The sequence below is a fragment of the Lepidochelys olivacea genome, assembly GCF_965140295.1.
Source record: "Lepidochelys olivacea isolate rLepOli2 genome assembly, chromosome: 11".
Lineage (NCBI taxonomy): Eukaryota > Metazoa > Chordata > Testudines > Cheloniidae > Lepidochelys > Lepidochelys olivacea.
Window position 1 is genome coordinate 12183436 of NC_140421.1, and position 20939 is coordinate 12204374.

The window sequence follows — 20939 nt, forward strand, 5'->3', positions numbered from 1 at the left end:
AGAATGGCTAGTGCTCTGGCCTGGCTGCTGGGACTCCACCAGGACAAGGCCCCGAGGTAAGGGTGAAGAATGTGCGGGAGCCATGGGGAAGTGGTCCAGGGAATTATAGCAGCAATGCAGTTTATTTAAAGGGACATTGTGGACAACTGCTATCTATAGGGTCCCTGGGGTGGGACCTGGAGTAGAGGGTGGGCCTGGGTCCCCGCCCCAGCAGTCACTGGGAAAGTGGCCTGGACTTTGAGGCACCCCAGAAAGGTGACTGAACTGTTGTGGCCCAGCTGAGGAGCTGGGGCCAGAAAGATCCTGAGAGAATGAAGACATTGCCTCCAAGGAAGGTGCCCTGGGGCACTGCTCTAGTCCAGAGCAGGGACAAACAGAGACATTACAGAGGGCACTGAGAGAAGCCCCTGTTGGACTTGTACCCCGAAAGGGATTTGCTTGTCTTTTATCTCACAGACAGACTGTGTATGACTTGGGCTGAGTCAGTGAAGACCCACCACAAAGAGAGAGAGAGTAAAGGCACACACACATGCACTCAGCTAGAGAGCGCTTGCAAGAGGTGAGTGCAACCCCGTTACAGGGTTCCTCCAGGCTACCTTTGCTAGTTAATGATGCAATACTAGAGCCTATAAAGGCTTCATGGCAGATTCCATCCTCTTTTTGCCTCCCACCTCTAAAGGGGAAGAAAGAAAGTACTATGTATCCTTCCAAGGTTTTGAGTACCTTTATACTCCCTCTCACCTCTGGGCTCATTTGTCATCACAGCAGCTAATGAGAGAGCAAGAGAGGCACCAGGCTGCCACCCCCAAATCACAAGATGCTAAAAAGCTAGACTTATTTGTCAGAAAGATTTATTTGACAGGGCATTTGCAGTTGCATATCGCTAACCAATGGGCTTTGTTGGGGTGACATGATTTTAATTTGTGAGGCTCCATGGAAAAGTTCAGAGAGCTGCTTCTACAAAATGCTAGGCAGGAGTTTTCCTCCCTGGTCTATGAGGGCAGAGAACTTCACTGTAGGCATGAGAACGTCACTGTAGGCAGGGCTGGATGCTGCAGACTTGGCCTCTAGAACTATGGCTTCTGCAGTTGCCATGTGTAGATCATCCTGGTTGCAGTCTTCTGATCTTCCCCATTAAGTCCAGAATAGAATTCAGGACTTGCTGTTTAAGGGTTTTTCTCTATTCTTGGACCAGGTGGGCAGCAAGCTCCATGAAATTAAGGATGCTAGAGCCACCTTAAAGGCCCTACGTCTATACGCACCTGCCCCAGTCAGGAAGCACTATAGGACCCAGCAGTTGCACCAATATGCTGCTCCACCTTCTCAACTGGACCTGTCAAAAAAGAGTCTCAGGGGTTATAGGCATAGACCTCACCCTCCTGCTGCTTTGTCTCCAGCTCCGGGCCCTTCAGGACACCTGGGAAGTGCAAATCAGTCACTTTGATGGGCTGATCGAGGTCTACTTACCAGCCTCCATCTCTCCACACCCAGACTCCTTCATCTCCTCAAACTGTCTATCCCACTTCCACAGAGCTTGGTCATGAATTTCTTCTGACCAGTGGGTCTTGAGCATTGTGGAAATGAAATACTCTCCAGTTTGCTTTTACCCTTTGCTCCCATTCTCTCTGCCTGTCCCTCTTTAGGGACCACTCTTACAAGAAACTCCTTATCCATGCAATTCAATCACTTCTTCGTTTGGGAGCCATAGAGCAATGGTTCTCAACCGGGGTATGCAGAAGTCTTCCAGGGGGTACATGAACTCCTCTAGATATTTGCCTAGTTGGCTACATGAAATGCACTAGTCAAGTCAGTACAAACTAAAATTTCAGACAGGCAGTAACTTGTTTATACAGTTCTATATACTGAAATGTAAGTACAATATTTATATTCCAAACATATTATTTTATAATTATATGGTAAAAATGAGAAAGTAAGCAATTTTTCAGTAATAGTGTGCTGTTACATTTTTGTGTATTTGTCTGATTTTGTAAGCAAGTAGCTCTTAAGTGAGGTGAAACTTGGGGTATGCAAGACAGATCAGACTCCTGAAAGGGGTACAGTAGTCTGGAAAGGTTGGGTGTCACTGCCATAGAGGAGCTTCCATGCTGTCTCAGAGGGAAAAGGTTTTATTCCTGATATTTCCTAATCCCAAAAGCAAAAGAGGGTCTCAGTCCAATTTTACACCTGTGTCAACTCAACACATTCATATGGTCACCTTAGCTTCTATTATCCCTTCCCTGGACCCTAGAGACTGGTATGCCACCCCCGACTTAAAAGATGCCTGTTTCCGTGTGGAAATCAATCAAGTTCACAGGAAGTACCTCAGATTTCTGGTAAGTGAAAATCTTTACCAGTTCACTATACTGACTGTTGTCCTGTCAGCAGCTCCCGGAGTCTTATAAAAGTCACGGCAATAGAGCCGCATTCCTCTGAAGCTCAGGAGTTCAGGTTTACTACTATCTGGATGCCTGGCTGGTCAGGGGCTTGTCCAGACTGCAACTACAGAGCAGCATTGCCCTGATCTAGTCAACATTCACTGCTCTGCAACTGTTCATCAACAGAGGAAAAATCTCTCCTCTCCCCAGTCCGGAGGATAGAGTTTACAGGGACTGTATTGGATTTATCTCAAGTGAGGGCCTTTCTTCTGAACTCCAGGTTCCAGGCAATCCAATCAATTGTTATAGGTTTGAAGGCTCACCTGGTCACAACAGTACAAAACTATTTGAGGCTTCCAGTTCACATGTCACCTGTGTGGTGTTTGAGGCTTCTGGGTCACATGGGTCACCCACATGGTTCAATACGCCCAGCTGCACCTCAGAATTCTGCAGGGCTGGCTGGCATCAGTCTCCTTGTCAAATCTCCATCAGTTAGACTCAATGGATAGAACCGCAGAGCCATGTGAAATGTGCCAGGTTGGCTCTGCACAGTTGTGGTAAGCCAACAACTGCCCCTTCAAATCCCAGGGGTTCACAGGGACTTAGGCTCATTGTATACGTCAGAGATTCATGCAAACCTGAAAGCTCTACATGAACCTTCTCTCATCTTCCCATATCCAGTTCTTCCCTCATACTATCCCTCTCCCCACAACAGAGTCCCTTAGAAATCTCTCTCTCCTCTCAGAGGACCTATGGGCATTCCTCCTCAACCCCATCTCCTCCTATTGAAACCTTGTGTATGTGACCTTTGAAGAACAAGCATCAAATGGATACAATGAACCTGTTGTGGTTTTCATTGAAGTCCCCATTCACTTCCATGGAAGTGGGGCCCAGTGTTTATAGTATTAAGGCCTGATACTGCAAGTTTTGGAATGCTTTCAACTCCTATGGAAGCTGAAGGTGCTCAGCCCCTTGGAGGATCATGCCCTTAGAGAACAAGTGTGTATTTATTTCAGACCTGCTAGTGCACTGTCCTTGAATATTTCTTCCCCTCTTTCAGCCCGATGATCTAGTTCACAGAAATGTGTGAGTTCCCTTCTCAGAAGTGATTTTTCTAATAAAGGGACACTATTTCCTTTGGGAGAGATCAAAATTTTAACTAATATATTTTTATTTATCTGCAAGGTCCCTTCAACTCTTTATTATATTTTAAACTGAAGCTTTGCTCTATTTTCCTGCTCAACATTAAAAACAAATGCAACAGTTCACAATTTCCTGAGACAAACTCTACAATAGCAAATGAAGAAAGTGCAAAATATTGAGTAAGGCAACAAGTTTCAGTTTCAAGCTGTCCAGACTTTATTAACAGAAGAGAATAAAAGATATTCCAACAGTTTGTATTAATCTCTAATGTGTATGATTCTGTGATTCAGGCTAGAGTCATTCAATAGCATTTTAATGACAGGTTTCAGAGTAACAGCCGTGTTAGTCTGTATTCGCAAAAAGAAAAGGAGTACTTGTGGCACCTTAGAGACTAACCAATTTATTTGAGCATGAGCTTTCGTGAGCTACAGCTCACTTCATCGGATGCATACTGTGGAAACTGCAGCAGACTTTATATACACACAGAGAATATGAAACAATACCTCCTCCCACCCCACTGTCCTGCTGGTAATAGCTTATCTAAAGTGATCATCAAGTTGGGCCATTCCAGCAGGAGAGTGAATTTGTGTGGGGGGTGGAGGGTGAGAAAACCTGGATTTGTGCTGGAAATGGCCCAACTTGATGATCAGTTTAGATAAGCTATTACCAGCAGGACAGTGGAGTGGGAGAAGGTATTGTTTCATATTCTCTGTGTGTATATAAAGTCTGCTGCAGTTTCCACGGTATGCATCCGATGAAGTGAGCTGTAGCTCACGAAAGCTCATACTCAAATAAATTGGTTAGTCTCTAAGGTGCCACAAGTACTCCTTTTCTTTTTATTTTAATGACAATGTATTTTAAGAATTTCTGTGAGACATTTGGTATTAGACATTGGCAGTTCTCCTGGATTTTTTTTCAAGGGGCAATGAAACTACATAAAATACCTCAAAATTCTCATGCCAATTGTTAAATGCATCCTACAAATGAGAAGCCCTAGGAGCCAGACACCAGATTTTAATTAAACTTTGAATTTGTAAGCAATTGCTAGATACATTAAAATGTCCTACTACATAAATTTTACTTAGGGACCAAAGAAGCAATGCAGATTGGGTAACACTGAAAAAGATTTCAGCTCTTCGGGTTTTGTCACATTTAACTCTCGCTGATGATAGGATTTTGTTAGCAGTCGCTGGTTGTATTAACTGTTATATTAGAAGCTTTGATGGGATTAAGTTAAGGTAAAAAGAAACATCAGTAAGAAGTTTTCTTGCATTTTTCCTTTCCTTGGTGCTCCAGCAAATGTGAGAATGTCTTACTCAATTAAGTGAGCCTGAAATCTACAAATGAATAAGGGGTCTTGAACATACAGTAATTTAAGTTTATCAATTCAGTGCACATACTTTTTTTGACATGTGCTTCCTGCCTGATTTTCTAACAACCCTTTATTTTCTGCAGGTGGCCGTGATAAACGAGGTGGTCCCATCCTGACCTTTCCAGCACGCAGCAATCACGATAGAATAAGGCAGGAAGACCTTCGGAAACTTGTGACTTATTTGGCCAGTGTGCCAAGGTAAAGCTCAAAAGAAAACACTTCAAAGCTGGGGGTGGATGAGTGGGTGGGGGAATTTGTTCTTGGCAGTTGCTGATTTCCAAGTATTAACCTTTTAGTACTTGGAACGGGGAAACGTGTGTTCTAATTGCTTTCATCCAGTGAGATGTGATGCAGGAGCATGAGAGATTAGAGATGATACTAGTAAAGCATCTTGCTTGCACTGAACTGATGACAACAGTTCCTGTTTCTGTCATTTCTTTAGGTTGTTCTAGAGGAATTAAAAGGGGGGAAAGTGCTTTGATTCAGCTGCTTGGAGGTTTGTGTCTGGAGTTCTCTTTAGCAGGCTTGAGGGAGCCATTGTCTGGCATCACTTTTTAATACCTTCATTGCCAGCTTCAGGAAAGCTGGTGCAGGAAGGTATAATTCCCTATGCAGGAAGGAAGGGATTCACTCAGTTCAGGGTAGGCAATATTTCTGTGTCAGTACATCCTTGAGGTTTCTGCTGGGCAGTTTGCACTCCCAAGCTTTGCCTAATTTCCACCAACAGGATCTGCTGAGGGAAGGTACTGAACCTGCTGTCAATTCTCAAATATTGACTATGCCCTCTCTTTGGCCATCTCCCCCAATTTTTCAGGGTGTGCTAACTCCTTATATTCACTCCACCAGAATAGGAGAGTTTGCAGCCATTTAGTGTTTCTGCAGCCTTGTTCCTCGGTGAAGTTTCCAGGGTAGGCAGGCATAAACCCTGCACTGAATCTAGTCTTGTTTTGGTGTCTTGGCAGGTTACAAACCCAGATCTGCATATCTGGAGGAGGGTTTAGTTTACTTTCTCAGGATGCTGATTAAAATAAGAGTCCAAACTTCTCCCATCCCCAAAGATACAGGTACCTCTGAAGGTGGAAGCACATCTACTAGGAGAGATAACACTCTTGCCTCCCCCTGTCATTCGGAAATGAATACAGTCCCTCCCCAAAGGGCCTGATTCCCAATCCTTTCTCAAACCCTGGCTTCTCCTAGCATAGATGCTCTGCTTCACTATCCTTTTTCCAAAGTAAAAAGTCCTGTGTGGGTTATCTGGCCCTCCTTCTAGGGCTCATCTGGGTGAAAGAAGCTACTTCTCTCCCACCATGATTTGTCCCAACTCCAAGCTACCACTGACTGTCAGGGAACTACATTTATCAGTAATCCATCAACACTGAGGGGAGAGTCATGTTCCAGCCCATCTTGCACTTGGCGCTCTGGCTTGGGCTATAAAACAGTTAGCATTCTGGGTTTTTCTCAGACCCCAAATTGCCACCCCTAGTGCATTTCAGTGACTGTGTCACTTGTCCCACAGATTGTCTACAGAAGAACATTTTGGAACAGGTAATTGCTTCCCTTAGCAATCTTAAAGAGATGGTACCACCCATTTATAGGACTTACTCCTTACAAGTGCTAAAGCCATGCCCACATCCCTCAGAAGGGGTGGAAAACTTACTGCTCTCTTCACCCTATTCATCAGGCCTCTTCTAAAGTATGCCAGCTGGTAATAGTCTCATATGAGCCTTTACATCAGCCAGGGATTACTGAAGGGCAGGATGCTCTTGCCACTCACCTCCCCCTGGAAAGCCTTGACAAACCCATGGTCAGAGGAGGGTTGAGGGGGTTGGCCTAGAGCCATCATAGTCACTCTGTGCCAGCCAGGCATGCCACCTTTCCCAAAGCCAGGTTCTTGCTCACCGTATACAGTTTGCAGTAATATAAACACTGCAAAATAATGCTAGGAGGGAAGAGGTGTCATTTCCATGACCATCAAGAGATAAGGATATTTGAATAACGCACAAAGATTTACACATTATTCCAATCAGTGCCCAAAGTTAAGAGAACACATTCCAAGCACATAAGTGTTTGGGGATCTTTCTGAGATGACCAGTCAGGTGCAGATAGTTACAGGGGCAGACGTGCCTCTGTGTGCCACATAAACTGCAGCATGTGATTTTAATTTCCTGCCTGGTGACAAAATTTCATATGGCATCTGGCAGGGCTGCTTTCGTTGTTGTTTTTTACTTGTCAAGCCTTTTATTTACACACTGCTTGATGTCTCTCCAGCTGGCTCAATTTGTGATCATATTGTATGGAAGATTATGGATATGCTAGGGGTTGAGAGGGCAGTAGTGCAAATAAATGTCAGATTGCAACCAGTGCAAATAAATGTCAGATTGCTTTGCAATTGCCCTCCAGATATTGTTGTAATAAAACTGCTCTTAGATGTTATCATTTTTGCATGAGTCATAGCTATGAAGATATGGCATTGCCTCCTTTCCTCGAGATCAATGTTGCCAACAATTGCTCAGTTAAAATGGCCTTTTAGCATGCTTAGTCTTTATCTGTAGCTTTTCCCTTGTAGTTGTAGCAGAAGCACCCAAGATATGTGCCCAGGGTTTGCCCTCTTATACAAGTAAATCAATAGAGCAGTATCTGGATGCTTGTTTAGGTTGCCTCTCTCTTTGTTGTGTCAGCTATATGCACTCTTTGAGGTTTGGTATTGCCTAGCTTGTTAACTAGGAATGAAGCAGCTGAAAAAGCTTCAGCTAGCACAAAATATAGCAGTCGGGCTGCTTAGCAACATGAATCATTGTGAACACACTACTTAGCCCAGCTCTTCTCTGTGCTGGCTCCCTATTGAATAGAGTCCAATTCACGGTCTCTGTCCTGAACTTCAAAGCCCTCCCTGGGGTTGGCCATAGTTAGTTATAGAAGAGAGAGCCTCTGCATGTGCAATGTGACCTCTCTCACCATGAAACTGGTAACCAACAGGAGAAGGCTTCTGAGAGGAGAACAAAGAAGTTTTATAGGAGCTGGACCTAAATTATGAAACTCACTCCTGCAAGATTAGGAATAACCATGCGCTTCATCACATTCAAAGCTAAATGCAAATCTCATCCCTTCCTTTTGTCTTTCCCCCAATGACAAATACATAGACATACACATATTCCACCCTGCTTCCTAAGTTATTTTTCCTACAGATTGTGAAGGGGGGGAATGGGAGAGAACATTGTTTTTAAATACTTGGGCAGGTGCTTACGTACTGCGGTGATGGAGACTAAAAGCACCTAGATGGACAGGACTGCACAATCTATTCTAGTTTTAAATTGTATTGCAGTCTACTTCTTTCCTAATCTTTTATTACCAATGATTTTCACTAGGGATAGCCAGGAACCACTCAAAGGTATTTATTTTTTGATGATTGTATCAAAATAACAGTTTGATTCCATATCATCAGCTCCCAGTCCATAGTCATTCATAGAGTATTTAATTTAACCCTGCTATAATTAACCAATGTGTCAATGACCTACCAAATTACATTAGTATGGATTCTGGATAGCCTGTCAGGAGAAGGAATTCTGATATTGCTATTGCTGAGGGAGGTGAGGGCGTGTCAGCCTTGGTGGAAGAACTAGAAAATCTTCCTCAGCAAAAGGGACTATAATTAATCATACTGACATCAATCTAGCAATCCTGTCTTTATTCCCATTTCCTACAGCTCTTGAGAGAGAGATTAGCATCAATGTGGATGCTATCTGTCACTTAACCCTGGTTTCATATCTGAACGGAGAGGGCTGTGATGATATGTTACCATGATCTGTGTGCAGGGATAAGATCGGTGATGACATATAATGAGTTAGGGTGAAGGAAGTCTCTGCCCTAAGATAGCATTCCAAGTTTCTGATTCAGGTTTCTGTTATTCCATTTGTTTTAATAGAATGAAAACTCATTAGATGTTTAACTGACAGTAGTATCTCTTGGAGATGCAGCTGAATAGAAAATACTATTAAACAGCTAAGGCCTGGTCCTGACCCCCTAAATCATTGAAGTACTTGAAGTCAATGGAGCTGCTGGTATGAGTAAAGACTATTTCATGGGAGTAAAGGCTGCAGAACTGGGATCATAGTTTATGTCCAAAAATTATAAAATTCCAATTAGAGATTAGCATCTTAGTTTACATATGGGAATAAAAGGCACAATCCTAGGAGATGATGTGTTCACCTAAGGCAGAGGTGGTCAACCTGAGCCTGATAAGGAGCCAGAATTTACCAATGTACATTGCCAGAGCCACAGTAATATATCAGTAGCCCACCATCAACTCCCCCACCCTGCTCCCAGCGCCTCCCACCCACGGGCAGCCCTGCTGATCTGCGCCTCCCGCTCCCTCTCTGCACCTCCTGATCAGGTGTTTCATGGCATGCAGGAGGCTCGGGGAGGAAGAGCAAGGGCACTGTAGGCTCAGGGGAGGGGGCGGGAAGGGGTGGAGTGGGGGCAGGGCCTGTGGCAGAGCCAGGGGTTGAGCAGTGGGCCCCCCCCGGCACACTGGAAAGTTGGCGCCTGTAGCTCCAGCCCCGGAGTCGGTGCCTAGACAAGGAGCCGCGTGTTAACTTCTGAAGAGCCGCACGGGGCTCCGGGGCCGCAGGTTGGCCACCCCTGACCTAAGGCCTGATCCTGTAGTGTCAGTACAAGTTGGGGGAGGGGCAGGGAAGGAGAAGTAACAATGTGTTAGAAATGTGATGCCAGACTCTGACTTTCTTACTCATATTGAGTAGCACCTTATTTCTCAAGGAGTTCCATGGAAATCAGTAGGGCTATTCATAGAGTAAGGTTTTACCTTTATTCACCGTGAGTATCTGCCCACTGTTAATCTGCTCCCATTAGTGCTAGCCTTTTCTACTTGTGTTTTCTTGATATGTGGGGCCAGATCTCAGCTGCTGGAAATCAGAGTAGCTTCCATGAACTCAATGGAGCTACTCTAATTTACACAAGCTGAGGATTTGGTCACAATGTCTTAAACTTGAGAAGCATGACCTTATCTCTGATGACAAGGGATTTAGGATCAGAGAAGTTCAGCTATGCTATTTTCCTATACTCCTTATATGGAGCATTATTCTGATCTCACTTACACAGATTTTACTTTGGTGGAGCTCAATTGATTTCAGTGGTGGTAGTCTTGATTTACATGTATATAAATGAAATAATCAGCAGGCCAATCTTTACTATTGCAGGCCCTTTAGAATCAAGAATTAAGTTTTGTACAGGCTGTAGGAGGATCAAAAAGGAGACAGCATATTATTAGCTTGAGCTTTCTGACTGCTCGCAGATCTCTGTATCTTGGCCTGATATGACGAAGGAAATATTCTTTCTCAGCTATAGTTGGTCTTCCTGCTGAACACATTAACCTGTCTTGGAGGCAAAATCTGCAAACTTCTTTGGTCTCTGGAAAAGGGGAATCCTAAAACACCTTGGAGACCAGTATTTTAAAGAAGTCCATTTTTATTTGTCCCTCTTTAAAAACCTTATCAAATTTCCCCATTCTGGGGGACATCCAGGACTCCTAGCAGCAGAGCAATGTTTTCAAAGGACAGGTCTATATGTTTGAAGCGCTTGTTGGAGATGCATTGATTCTAGTGTCTGTAAAATGTCTCAGAAAGGCAACTATTTAACTGCCTTTTAAAATTTATTTCAAGGTTTGGGAATTTTTTTTTAATAATTAAAAATATAATACATGGCCTGGCAAAATGTAGCAATATGTTTCACAACTCTGGATTAATTTCAAGCTGTTCATTGATGACCTGTGGCTGTGGTTCCCAAACTTGTTCTGCCGCTTGTGCAGGGAAAGCCCCTGTGGGCTGGGCCGGTTTGTTTACCTGCTGCGTCCGCAGGTTTGGCCAATCGTGGCTCCCAGTGGCCGTGTTTCGCTTCTCCACGCCAATGGGAGCTGCTGGAAGTGGCCCGGGCCGAACCTGCGGACGCAGCAGGTAAACAAACTGGCCCGGCCCGCCAGGGGCTTTCCCTGCACAAGTGGCAGAACAAGTTCAGCAGCCATTGACCTATGGTAATGTGTATATTAGGTTTTCTGGCCAGGACTAGTGTGAAACTCATTTTGTTGATCGGGATTAAATGCTGCAATTCTATTTTCTGTTACATGATCCTTATACAAAAAAAGCTTTAGAGTTGTTTTTGGAGGCTACAAAAATACTCACATTTTAAAAATAACACTGGGCCTTTAGTACTAATTTTAGTAACTAAATATCTGGTGCCATATGTCAGGTAATTATTCTGCAGTACACTTGCATAAAAAGAGCACATTTATAAATGAAGTGAAACTAATGAAGCTACTGGAGCTTTGGTATTTTCTTTAAATGTAGTTTGATTTTTTTTAACTTGTATATATATTTCATATGCAGAAGGCTCATTGGGGGGTGGATAATTGAGGGGACTGGTAATGGTTTAAAGAGTCTTTTATTCTTCCTGGTAGCCCCTTCAGACCCAGCCTAGATTGGCACAGTTATTGTGATTTACTACCATCTAATGTCCATTTGGTGGTCTCTGTGAAATTAGTTGTTGGGCTCATTTCAGTTCCTAGGGTTCATGTACTAGGACACTGACCACATCATTTTGTGTTAAGTGGCACTTTGCTGGCAGTTTCAATTAGAGGCCATTGACTCAAATGGCCATGGAGATCGAGCTTTCCACTTACCCCCTTACTAGATGTGAGCCCTTCAGAAGATGATCCCTCATCTCCTTCCAGCTATGAAGATGACCTTTTCAGAGCAGGATTGTGGCATGTTGGTGGGATTGTACAGGGGAAGCTTGTGTTGCCTCAGTTGATACTGTACATAGAGAGCATACAGAAGGTCTCCAAGGCTGGGAATTTGGCAATTTTCATCAACACTAAAAGCTGATATGTTTTAAAAATACAGTAATTTATAAAGAGCTTCATCAGGGTTTTCAGTCATTTTCAGGGCACAGAAGCCTTTGAGAGTTAGTCCAAACCTAATGGTGATGCAGGACATTTCACATCAATTCAAGACCACTTCCAATTTTGACTATTGTTGTTACCTTGAACAATTTAGCTGCCTGATCCTATACGGTGCTGAATGCCTTCTGCAAAGTCCTGAATGTCCTCTTCTCCCAGTGACTTCAATGAGATTTGAGGGTGCAGAAGGCTTTGTAGGATTTGGTCCTAAATCTGTTTGTTGCTGAAGGGTCAGTTCTGCTTCAAGAAAAGGGGGACTTGTGGCACCTTAGAGACTAACAAATTTGGGTGCCACAAGTCCTCCTTTTCTTTTTGCGGATACAGACTAACATGGCTGCTACTCTAAGAGTTCTGCTTCAGCTTCCAGTTGGATTACAGTGCAAGTGTTTTCAGTTGTATTTTGTAATGAATAACACAAATAGTATAATACAGTGCTTCATGTGTAATGTACTGTGAATTGCACACTTCAGCTAGCCTTTTCCTTCTAAGGACTGATAAATGGCATGATAACTTGGAGGCTGTGTGCAGCACTCTTTCCTAAGTGGTTAGAAAATGCATTGTATTTGCTCTAGCAGGAATTTCCCACATCCATTTGATGGATGTGTTGTGTGGAATAAAAAAGAGGCAAATAAGGCTGAAATAACATTAAGATCAGACAAAGGCAAGAAAACTGGCCTGTCTTATTTAATAATCTGTTAATCCTCAGAGTACATTTTTGTAAATGTCCATAACATGTGATCAAGGAGTCCGAAAAAAACTTGGTTATTTCAAGAATTGATCTGTCATTTAAATCAGCTTTCTATGAGTACTAAGAAAATATTTTACCCATTCAGCCGGTGTAAAAGGTTTCTATTTATGTTCAAAAATTATTGTTTACAACATTTTAGAAGACCTGGAGTTCTGCTGTTAGTTTCACCTATCTGATTTCCAAGCATTTCCATTTTATTACACATTAGTTTGTTCTTGTTTGTCATTAGAGAATTGAGATTTTTTTGGGTCTATTGCCCTACTTCTTCAAACTGTCCATATATGACTCCATGTTTCCTACATGCTTTTCAACACCCTGGACAAAAGTCAACATCTAGTCAAATTTCGACCCTGAACCTGTAATCAGATCCATGTACACAGAGCCCTGCACCTGTGCGAATCCACATCTTAAGTGTGGTAGTCTCAAAAAGCAGCTTGGTCAAAAATGTTGTCATGGAGTCCCACGTTTATTGTGTCTCAGTGATTTCCATAGCCGTTTTCCGCATTTTATAAGTCAGATGTTTTTCTGCCAGACATGCATTTTAAAGTTATATTGGGTTCTTTCTCACTTGTGCAACATCTCCAGCAATAAAGATTCTGGAGGCTAAATTTGGGGACACGTAGGGAACCCCTTATCTTCCAACTGGTGGCTCAGTTGTAAATGGATGTATGATTTGAAGACTGTGATGTTGCACTGCTGGCCCTGCAAGTGGAACTCAGTTAACAATAAGGATTCACAAGCCAGAAGAGAATTCAGTTCACTGGGCCTCTCTTCCCAGGGCTGAAAAGGAATTGAATCTTGTTTTATTCACTAATGTCAGTGGATGTGACTATATACATCCAGGGAAAAATTCTCCTGAATAAGAAGGTGACCTTTTAATGTAGTCACTTTTCAGAGCAGAAAAGTGGGCACTATGACCTGGTCCTGATGTCTTTTGGTTTTATTGTTTTGCCCTTTTCTAGTCTCAGTTCTACCCTGTAGTGTTCATGTCGTTACTGCGTGTGTGTGTTCAGGCCGTAGGTCCAGAGCTTACGGCTCTCTTACTTGCTAGGAGACAGAGTGGCAGCCAGCAAGAGTTCCATTTCATAAACAGATCTTCCCAACAAACAAAAGAGGAAACTCAAATATGTCCCCATTAAATACAGTGCATGGTCCTGCTCTGCTCAGCCACTGCATATGCTTTCCCCTTAGAGCCACAAATATGCCACTTCCCTTTAGCACAGAGGTGGGCAAACTGTTTGGTCCGAGGGCCACATCGGGGTTGCGAAACGGTATGGAGGGCTAGGTAGGGAAGGCTGTGCCTCCTCAAACAGCCTGTCCCCCACCCACTTACTGCCCCCCTCAGAACCTCCGACCCATCCAACCCCCCCGCTCCTTGTTCCCTGACTGCCCCCTCCCAGGACCCCCGCCCCTAACCACCTCTCTGGGAGCCCACCCCCTATCCAATCCCCCTTGTTCCCTGACAGGCCCCCCCCGGGACCCCTGACCCATCCAACCCCCCTTTGTCCCCTGACCGCCCCCTCCCGAGACCCCCCGTCCCTAACTGCCCCCCTGGGACCCCACCCCTTATCCAACCCCCCCCGGGACCCCCGACCGCCCCCTGGGACCCCACCCTCTATACAACCTCCCCGTCTCCTGACCACCGCCTCCCCCCGAACCTCCACCCCATCCAACTGCCCCCCAGAACCTCCTGCCCCTTATCCAACCCACCCCCTTCCCATGATGCTCGGAGCGGCAGGACTGGCTTATTGGAAAGCCTGGGAGGTAGGCGGGCGTAAGTCGCATGGCCCGTACAGCTGCAGAGGAGGGGGGTATAGTGGGGGAGGGGCCGGGGGCTAGCCTCCCTGGCCGGGAGCTCAGGGGTGGGCAGGACGGTCCCACGGGCCGGATGTGGCCCACGGGCCGTAGTTTGCCCACCTCTGCTTTAGTATCATGGGGCTTCTCTCTCTATCCCCTCAGGGAAAAGGTTCAATCATTTTTTATTTCAATAATTTTAATTTTTTTTTAAATCCTTCATAGAAGGCACTGCTAAAAACCTGGCTCTCCTCATAGCAGGAGCCTGATTCTCCCTTCCATAATACTTAAATAGTAAAATGTACAGATGAAAAGAGAGGGATAGTGACAGAAGTACCTTAAAATATTTGGGAAAACAAACATTGTACTGATAGATGGAACCATATAGTGAAGGGACAATATATGTCAGGGCTCAGTTTTGCTCTGATTTGCAGGGGAGCAATTTGCAAATTGCACCCATGTAAGTGAAAATATACAAGTCCATTATATTGTTAATATAGGGTCTGGAATAAACCTCTTTAAGGTAGTAACTGAGATCTGATGCATATACCATGATTGGATTCCACTCTAGAGACTCTCATCTAATATATCCTCGTGTATAGTATTTTGCTTTACAGCCACTTTCCCAAAGTTAGAGAGTGCACTGAGCTATGCGTGCACTTGGCAATGAACAGTTTTGTGGTGTTTTTAAATATGGCTAGCCTCCAACTGTTCAATAATCTGTTGCTTTCTTGGGTTCTATGCAAAGCAGAAAAGTGAATTGCCTGATTTTTTTTCTACACCATCCTCCAATTCTTACTTTCTTTTTACGTTTTTTTTAGTCCAGATGCTCCATTGGTGCAGCTCCATTGAAGTAAATAGGGCTACTCCAGTTTCCTCCCTCTGTGAACCTGGCCATTTATGTGAATGTAGTATTGATGAATGATAGACTGAGAGCCTGGAAGGTGATAGCATCCATTCATCCATGGGGCAGGTACAGCCTGGGCACTGTCAGCACAAACTTCTTTACTACCTCCAAGAACAGAGAAACGAAGAAAAGTTATCAGCCCCAGAAAGAGGAGAGCAGAAGTCACTCTTAAAAAATGTGTTTTCATACTATGTTCAGCCCCTTGATGCTTCTGTGACTGCTGTAATATCAGTATAAACATACACTTCTAGGAGTGACATACACTTTTAGGAGTGAGAGGGTAATTCTGTTTCCATGTCTTTCTATTCCTTGGATTCTATCTTGAGCCTAACAAAAGATGCCAGTTAGTGTCAATTGTGCCAAGGGAGAATGGTCTTGTGGTTAAGGCACTGAACTGGCATTCAAGAAATCTGGGTTCACTTCTGGCTCTACAACTTCTGGCTCCTTTGTGATTGTGGGCATGTCCTTTAATATCGTTGTGCCTCAGTTCCCCATCTGTAAAATGGGGTTAAAATTACTTCCTGTCTCCTGCCTTTCATCTGTCGTTTCTGTTTAGCTCATATGCTCTTCAGAACAGAAATTCTCTTACCCTATGTTTCCACAGTGCCTTGCAAGATTGCGTCTCTAGACAAAACCATCATACTAATAACTGATAGTAATAAATAGTGATGGGGGACTGAGATCACCAATTAAGTTCACTTAGTTTTACATAACATCTTTCAGAGGGGTGCTGGGGGCAGTAACAACTAGTAGCCACTACTGATCTTGTCTAACTGGTGACCTAGAGTTGAACAGTCACCCTGGATTTCTAAAAGTATGAAGGAATCAACAAAATGACAATGTGAACTTTCTTTTCAACCATAGAGATGAGTGAATTGAAAAGTTGCTGAAAGTAGCAAAATGTGTAGGAGTTTTTGTTTTAATTTTCTGCATGCGAAGCACATATTGACAGAGTTTTTCACATACCTTACCTGTAGCTGGTATTGTCTTCTCTTTGTTTGTAGGATGCATCGAGGCTTTCAGATGCACTTGTAAGACCATTTAATGCAGCTGCTATGACTGAATGAGACAGACACTGACAGTAAGTCATGGTCAGGACTGGAAGAGGAAAGGATCAGTTATAGCTTGAAGCATCTGGGAGGTCTCGGGAAGGGAGCCAAATATGATCATGCCCCATGAATTGTCTGACTTAGGGCTGCATGGCCTTGCTTTTTTTTTTTTTTTTTTTTAACCTCAGTTCAAGTACCTGATCCTTTGATTGGATCAGCATTTGCTCCTTTGTGCTAAATGCTTCTGCCCGTCAATTGTACTGACAGTTGCTGCTTGGAAGAAGGAAGTGATGTGTGTGTGGGGGGGAGGGAAGAAAACAATAAATCAGATGTTAGTGTCATAGAAAACAAAAACTGTATATTTCCTGCTGTTATTGGCCAGTTTCAGCAGCAAGGGGGTCCAATGTCAATACAATTTAGCTAAGAAGTAGGCACCAGTACAAATTATAAGAATTATACAGAATTTCCATTTTCCCCTTCCTCAGTGGATCTTGAACAAGTGGTGTGAAAGTCTCTGCGGCATAATTTTCAGCACAGTCCTCTATACGCTTTCTCCCTAAAAGTATTGATTTAAAGAGGTTGCTTGTGTGCCTTGTGGATTTTTTTTTAACATTCAAATTTGTGGCTCCATAATATTTATAAAGATCCAGATATCAGCAATATGGAGGTTTCAGTAAAGCAGGCAAGATAATTGCCCGAAGCCAGCGTGAACAGCATTTTAAATGAGCTAAAATTAGCAGGCATTAACCTTTGTGGGAATGGCACACTGGCAACTGGCAGTTTAAATGTGCAGTTCCCTTTTGAAGCCATGTCAGTGGCCGTCAGTAGAATTTACAGAATAATCAGTAAGTAATGTTATTCTAGCTAAAGTGTAGAAGCGATCTTACTCTGAGAATTTTATAGCAGCAGTAAAATTGTCTTGTAAATTTTGACAACGGACCAAGGCTGATGGTTTTTCATGCTGATGGTTTTTCATCCACTGTAAGCAATGTTATCATTGTTATTCCAAACTATCATCATTTGGAGTAAATTTGGTCTCCTTCTGCCTGGGTATGGATGACCCTAGGGGAAGTGGAACCAGGGTGGTTCTCTGTGGTTTGCATTGGGGTGGATCCACTGTGCAAGGGATGGCAAAATGTAGTGCCTAATCCCAAACCTATTGAAGTCAATGGAAAAATGCCCGTTAACCTCAACAGGCATTGAATCAGGCTTTTATTGGGTGCCAGAGTACAGCAAGTATCTGTGGATGGTGCAGAGGCTCCATCAAAGTAGAGATCCTCGGCATAAGACAAGGCAGGAGTCATTGAAGTTAGTATAAACTTTAGGTTCCTTCTACCCCAGCACACAGCCTGACCACTCAGGCTGGGCTCTGGAGAGAGTATTTTTCCTTCACTGTATTGTAATCAGATTATATTACAATATAATAGCAATCAATATCACACTAATGTAGCACAATTCTTATATAATATAAAATATGGGATGGGATTTTCAAGAGTACCTAGGGATTTGGATGCCAATTCCCATTGGAAATTGGTGTCCAGATGCATTAGGACAATTTTGCATATCCTACTTATGGTTTCTTCCCATTTTCCACATGCTGCTCTTAGTGAATTCAATGTGTAACATTTTCCTTGCATGCATGTGGAGCTCCTGGTAGTTTCTATAACTTTATACTCATCAAGAGCAAACGTAGCTGCATGGTGTGGTGAGATAGCTACTTTTTTTTTTTTTTAAGAAACAGACAAAATAACCTAAACCCCCAACATAAAATGTTAATGACCAAAATAACATTAGAATTTTCTTTAAAAAAAAAAAAGTGTGAGGAAAATGTAACTTTAAACTGTTCCTTGCCCATCTAGTAGAGGCTGGCTCTCAAATATTTGCTACAGTATGTTTTTAAACTGTAAGTAAGAACAGGTTGGTTTCCCTGCATGAGCACATAGGGTTTTATCTCATGTATAATCTTGAGGAAAATCTTGTAATATCTTAGATTCTGGTGTGATACTTAACCAGAAAACCAAAGCTTCAGCAGGTCAGACAAAGAAGCTTCCCTTCCAAGATGGAGTTGCACTCATCCTAATACCTAGGTTTTAAAAAAAAACTTTCTTTCGAAAAAGAGAGCCAGTATAAAGTTGTTTTGCAGAGTGGGTGCAAAGGATACCTCAGCTTCACCATTCTGTCTGATTAAAATTGCTGAGTTAGCAGCTCACTCGTCTGTGTTGGGTCTGTAAGGTTATCTCCCGCTGGGCACAGAGAACAGTATGATACTCCGTCATTCTGGCAGTAGTAGTTGGCCACTCCTAACCAAATTCAGGATACTTTATTTCTTTCCTACACACAAGTGAAGTGATGTGTTCATGTGAAGTGGAAGTTCTTCTCTATTACCCACTCCCTGGTAGTATGAAGAGGAAGCTGACAGTCTCAAACTTTTATATGATGATTTTGGCACTTGGTCTTTTAATAGAAGGATGAATTAAGTTTTGGATTTTTTTTTTTAATTTATTATGTGAGCATCAGGCTTGCCAGATGCTTCTGCAGTTGATGCTGTCATTGAAGATCAAAAAAATACTATGTTTTGAAATCTAATATGAACAAATTATCTGTTTGGAAAACCCTGCCCTTGGTGAAATTTAACCTGTCTTCCTTCCCCTTCTTTTAAACCAATGTTAACTCTGAAAGCAGTCAAAGAATGTGTCCATGTAAGTAATATAAATCAATACCAAATCTGCAACCCTTTGACCTTTTCATGCATATTCATTGTCCATTCATGTTGATCTTGAATAGGAAACGAACACTAACGTTAATGTGGCACAAGCAGATGCGTAGGGTCCTTCACAGCATTTTAAAATACATTTGGCCAAATTACCCCCAGAGAAAGTCCATTGGATTCAGTGGACTTTAAACCAGGGCTGAATTCGGCCCATAATTCCCATATCCAAGACAAACAGTACAACTTCTCATAGTCAGATGTGCAGTAGATATTGTAGCAAGGCTGATAATTAAAATTTCTATTATTGTGTTAGAATGTAGCACTTCATTCTGCAGTGCTTTGGGGCTTCCTGTTGTAAACTCAAGTATCCCCCCAGGAGTTAAAGCTTTACAAATCAAGGCAGTGGCTTTTGTTGTCTGGAAGTATCCTCAGCAAATGAGTTTGAGCAGCTCTCAGGTCAATGTTGTTTATTGACAAGATAATATGATGCTCTGTATGCAGCTTTCGCATCCTACTTAAAGCAATATGTATTTTCCATACAATAGTCAGATGGGCATACTATAATTGTCTCATACTGTAGATGTGAAATTTGGATGACACATGCAAAAGGCATCCAGTTGCACATCATCAACAATAGCTGATAGAATACTGTGCATTGTATATGCTGAAATACTCTTTAAATTATATAAGTATAAAATATAGATTCAAATTAATTCCATGCCATCAAATCAGGAAATTCCCTTTTATTCTTGTGTGAATGTAATGCTTGTGAATGGATTGGGCTCTGGATTAGCTGGAAGATTCATTGGAGGATGATTTGATTAGTATTCCTTGTTGGTAAGCACTAAAAACATACTAGGCTAGGTTGAACTTAATACATCTTCTTCATCTCAGTCCTTTAAGATTCAGCACTTGACAGGCATGGAGATTGAAGTCTTCTGTTAGTGGACAAAACACGGACAGTAGCAATGCAAATCCCCACCTCCATTGTTATGCTTCCTTGTTTCAATCCTGACCAAGTGCTGAAATAGTAGGTCCATGCCAATGGCCTGTTTAGTCCTTGGAGCCTCTGCTCACACCACCAGCAAGAATTCCATTTACTGTCAGTTCTGATGGTGTCTTACTCCTTTCTGATGTGGATATATCTGAAATAGTAACTGGGTGGAACCTCCCAATTTAACTTCGGTCACATGTGCTCGTAGACCTATGTAATGTATCTGATCAACATGGACATAAAATGGCCATGGGGAGGAGGACTAAGATCCTGCTGCATTCTAATTCTGGCTTCAAAACTGACTCACTTTGTAACTTGATCAAGTCACGTAACCTCAGCGCACCTCATTTTCTCCATGTATAAAATAGGAATAACAACACTGGCAGGACAAAGACATCCCCTCTGTGACCCCTCTTTCATGCACTGATACAAACAAGTTACATATTGCCCCTCTGACCTGGTTAGTTACCACCCTTTATCTTGTACATGCTGATTCAATCAAAACATCTCTATCCATAACCCTGCCATCGTGACCTTATCCATAGAAGGTGTCAGTCTGTCCCTGTATCTCTGGGGAGTGTGTTTACACTGTAACCTTGATCTGGAGTGTTCTGGCGCAATTCTTCTGGAATGTGTTTACGTTAATACTTAGTGCCTAGGGGTGCCTGTGTTTTTGCAATGCCAGCCCTGTTCTTGCCAAGTTCATGTATCAGATAGTGAACCTGCAAGCAGGCATTTGCTTTGTAACAGGGCCTGACTTTTGCTTATAGCCTGACTCTTGCTAACTTTGCTTTATATCATCAGGACCTGACTTTAGTTTGGGTCTTAGGCCTTATACCGGGCCTCATGTCTAAGGATCTCTCTTTCTACTGCAGTTTGT

The 20939-nt window shown here is 42.9% G+C and overlaps 1 protein-coding gene across 1 annotated transcript in view; it reads left to right on the plus strand.

Moving 5' to 3' along the window:
• The window catches only part of KALRN (kalirin RhoGEF kinase), a 765876-nt gene that overhangs the window by 250049 nt on the left and 494888 nt on the right, over nt 1-20939 (plus strand). Inside the window, exon 3 of the mRNA XM_084643219.1 lies at nt 4974-5088. Coding sequence (XP_084499345.1) covers nt 4974-5088 — 115 coding nt within the window. The remainder of the gene's footprint in view (nt 1-4973; nt 5089-20939) is intronic.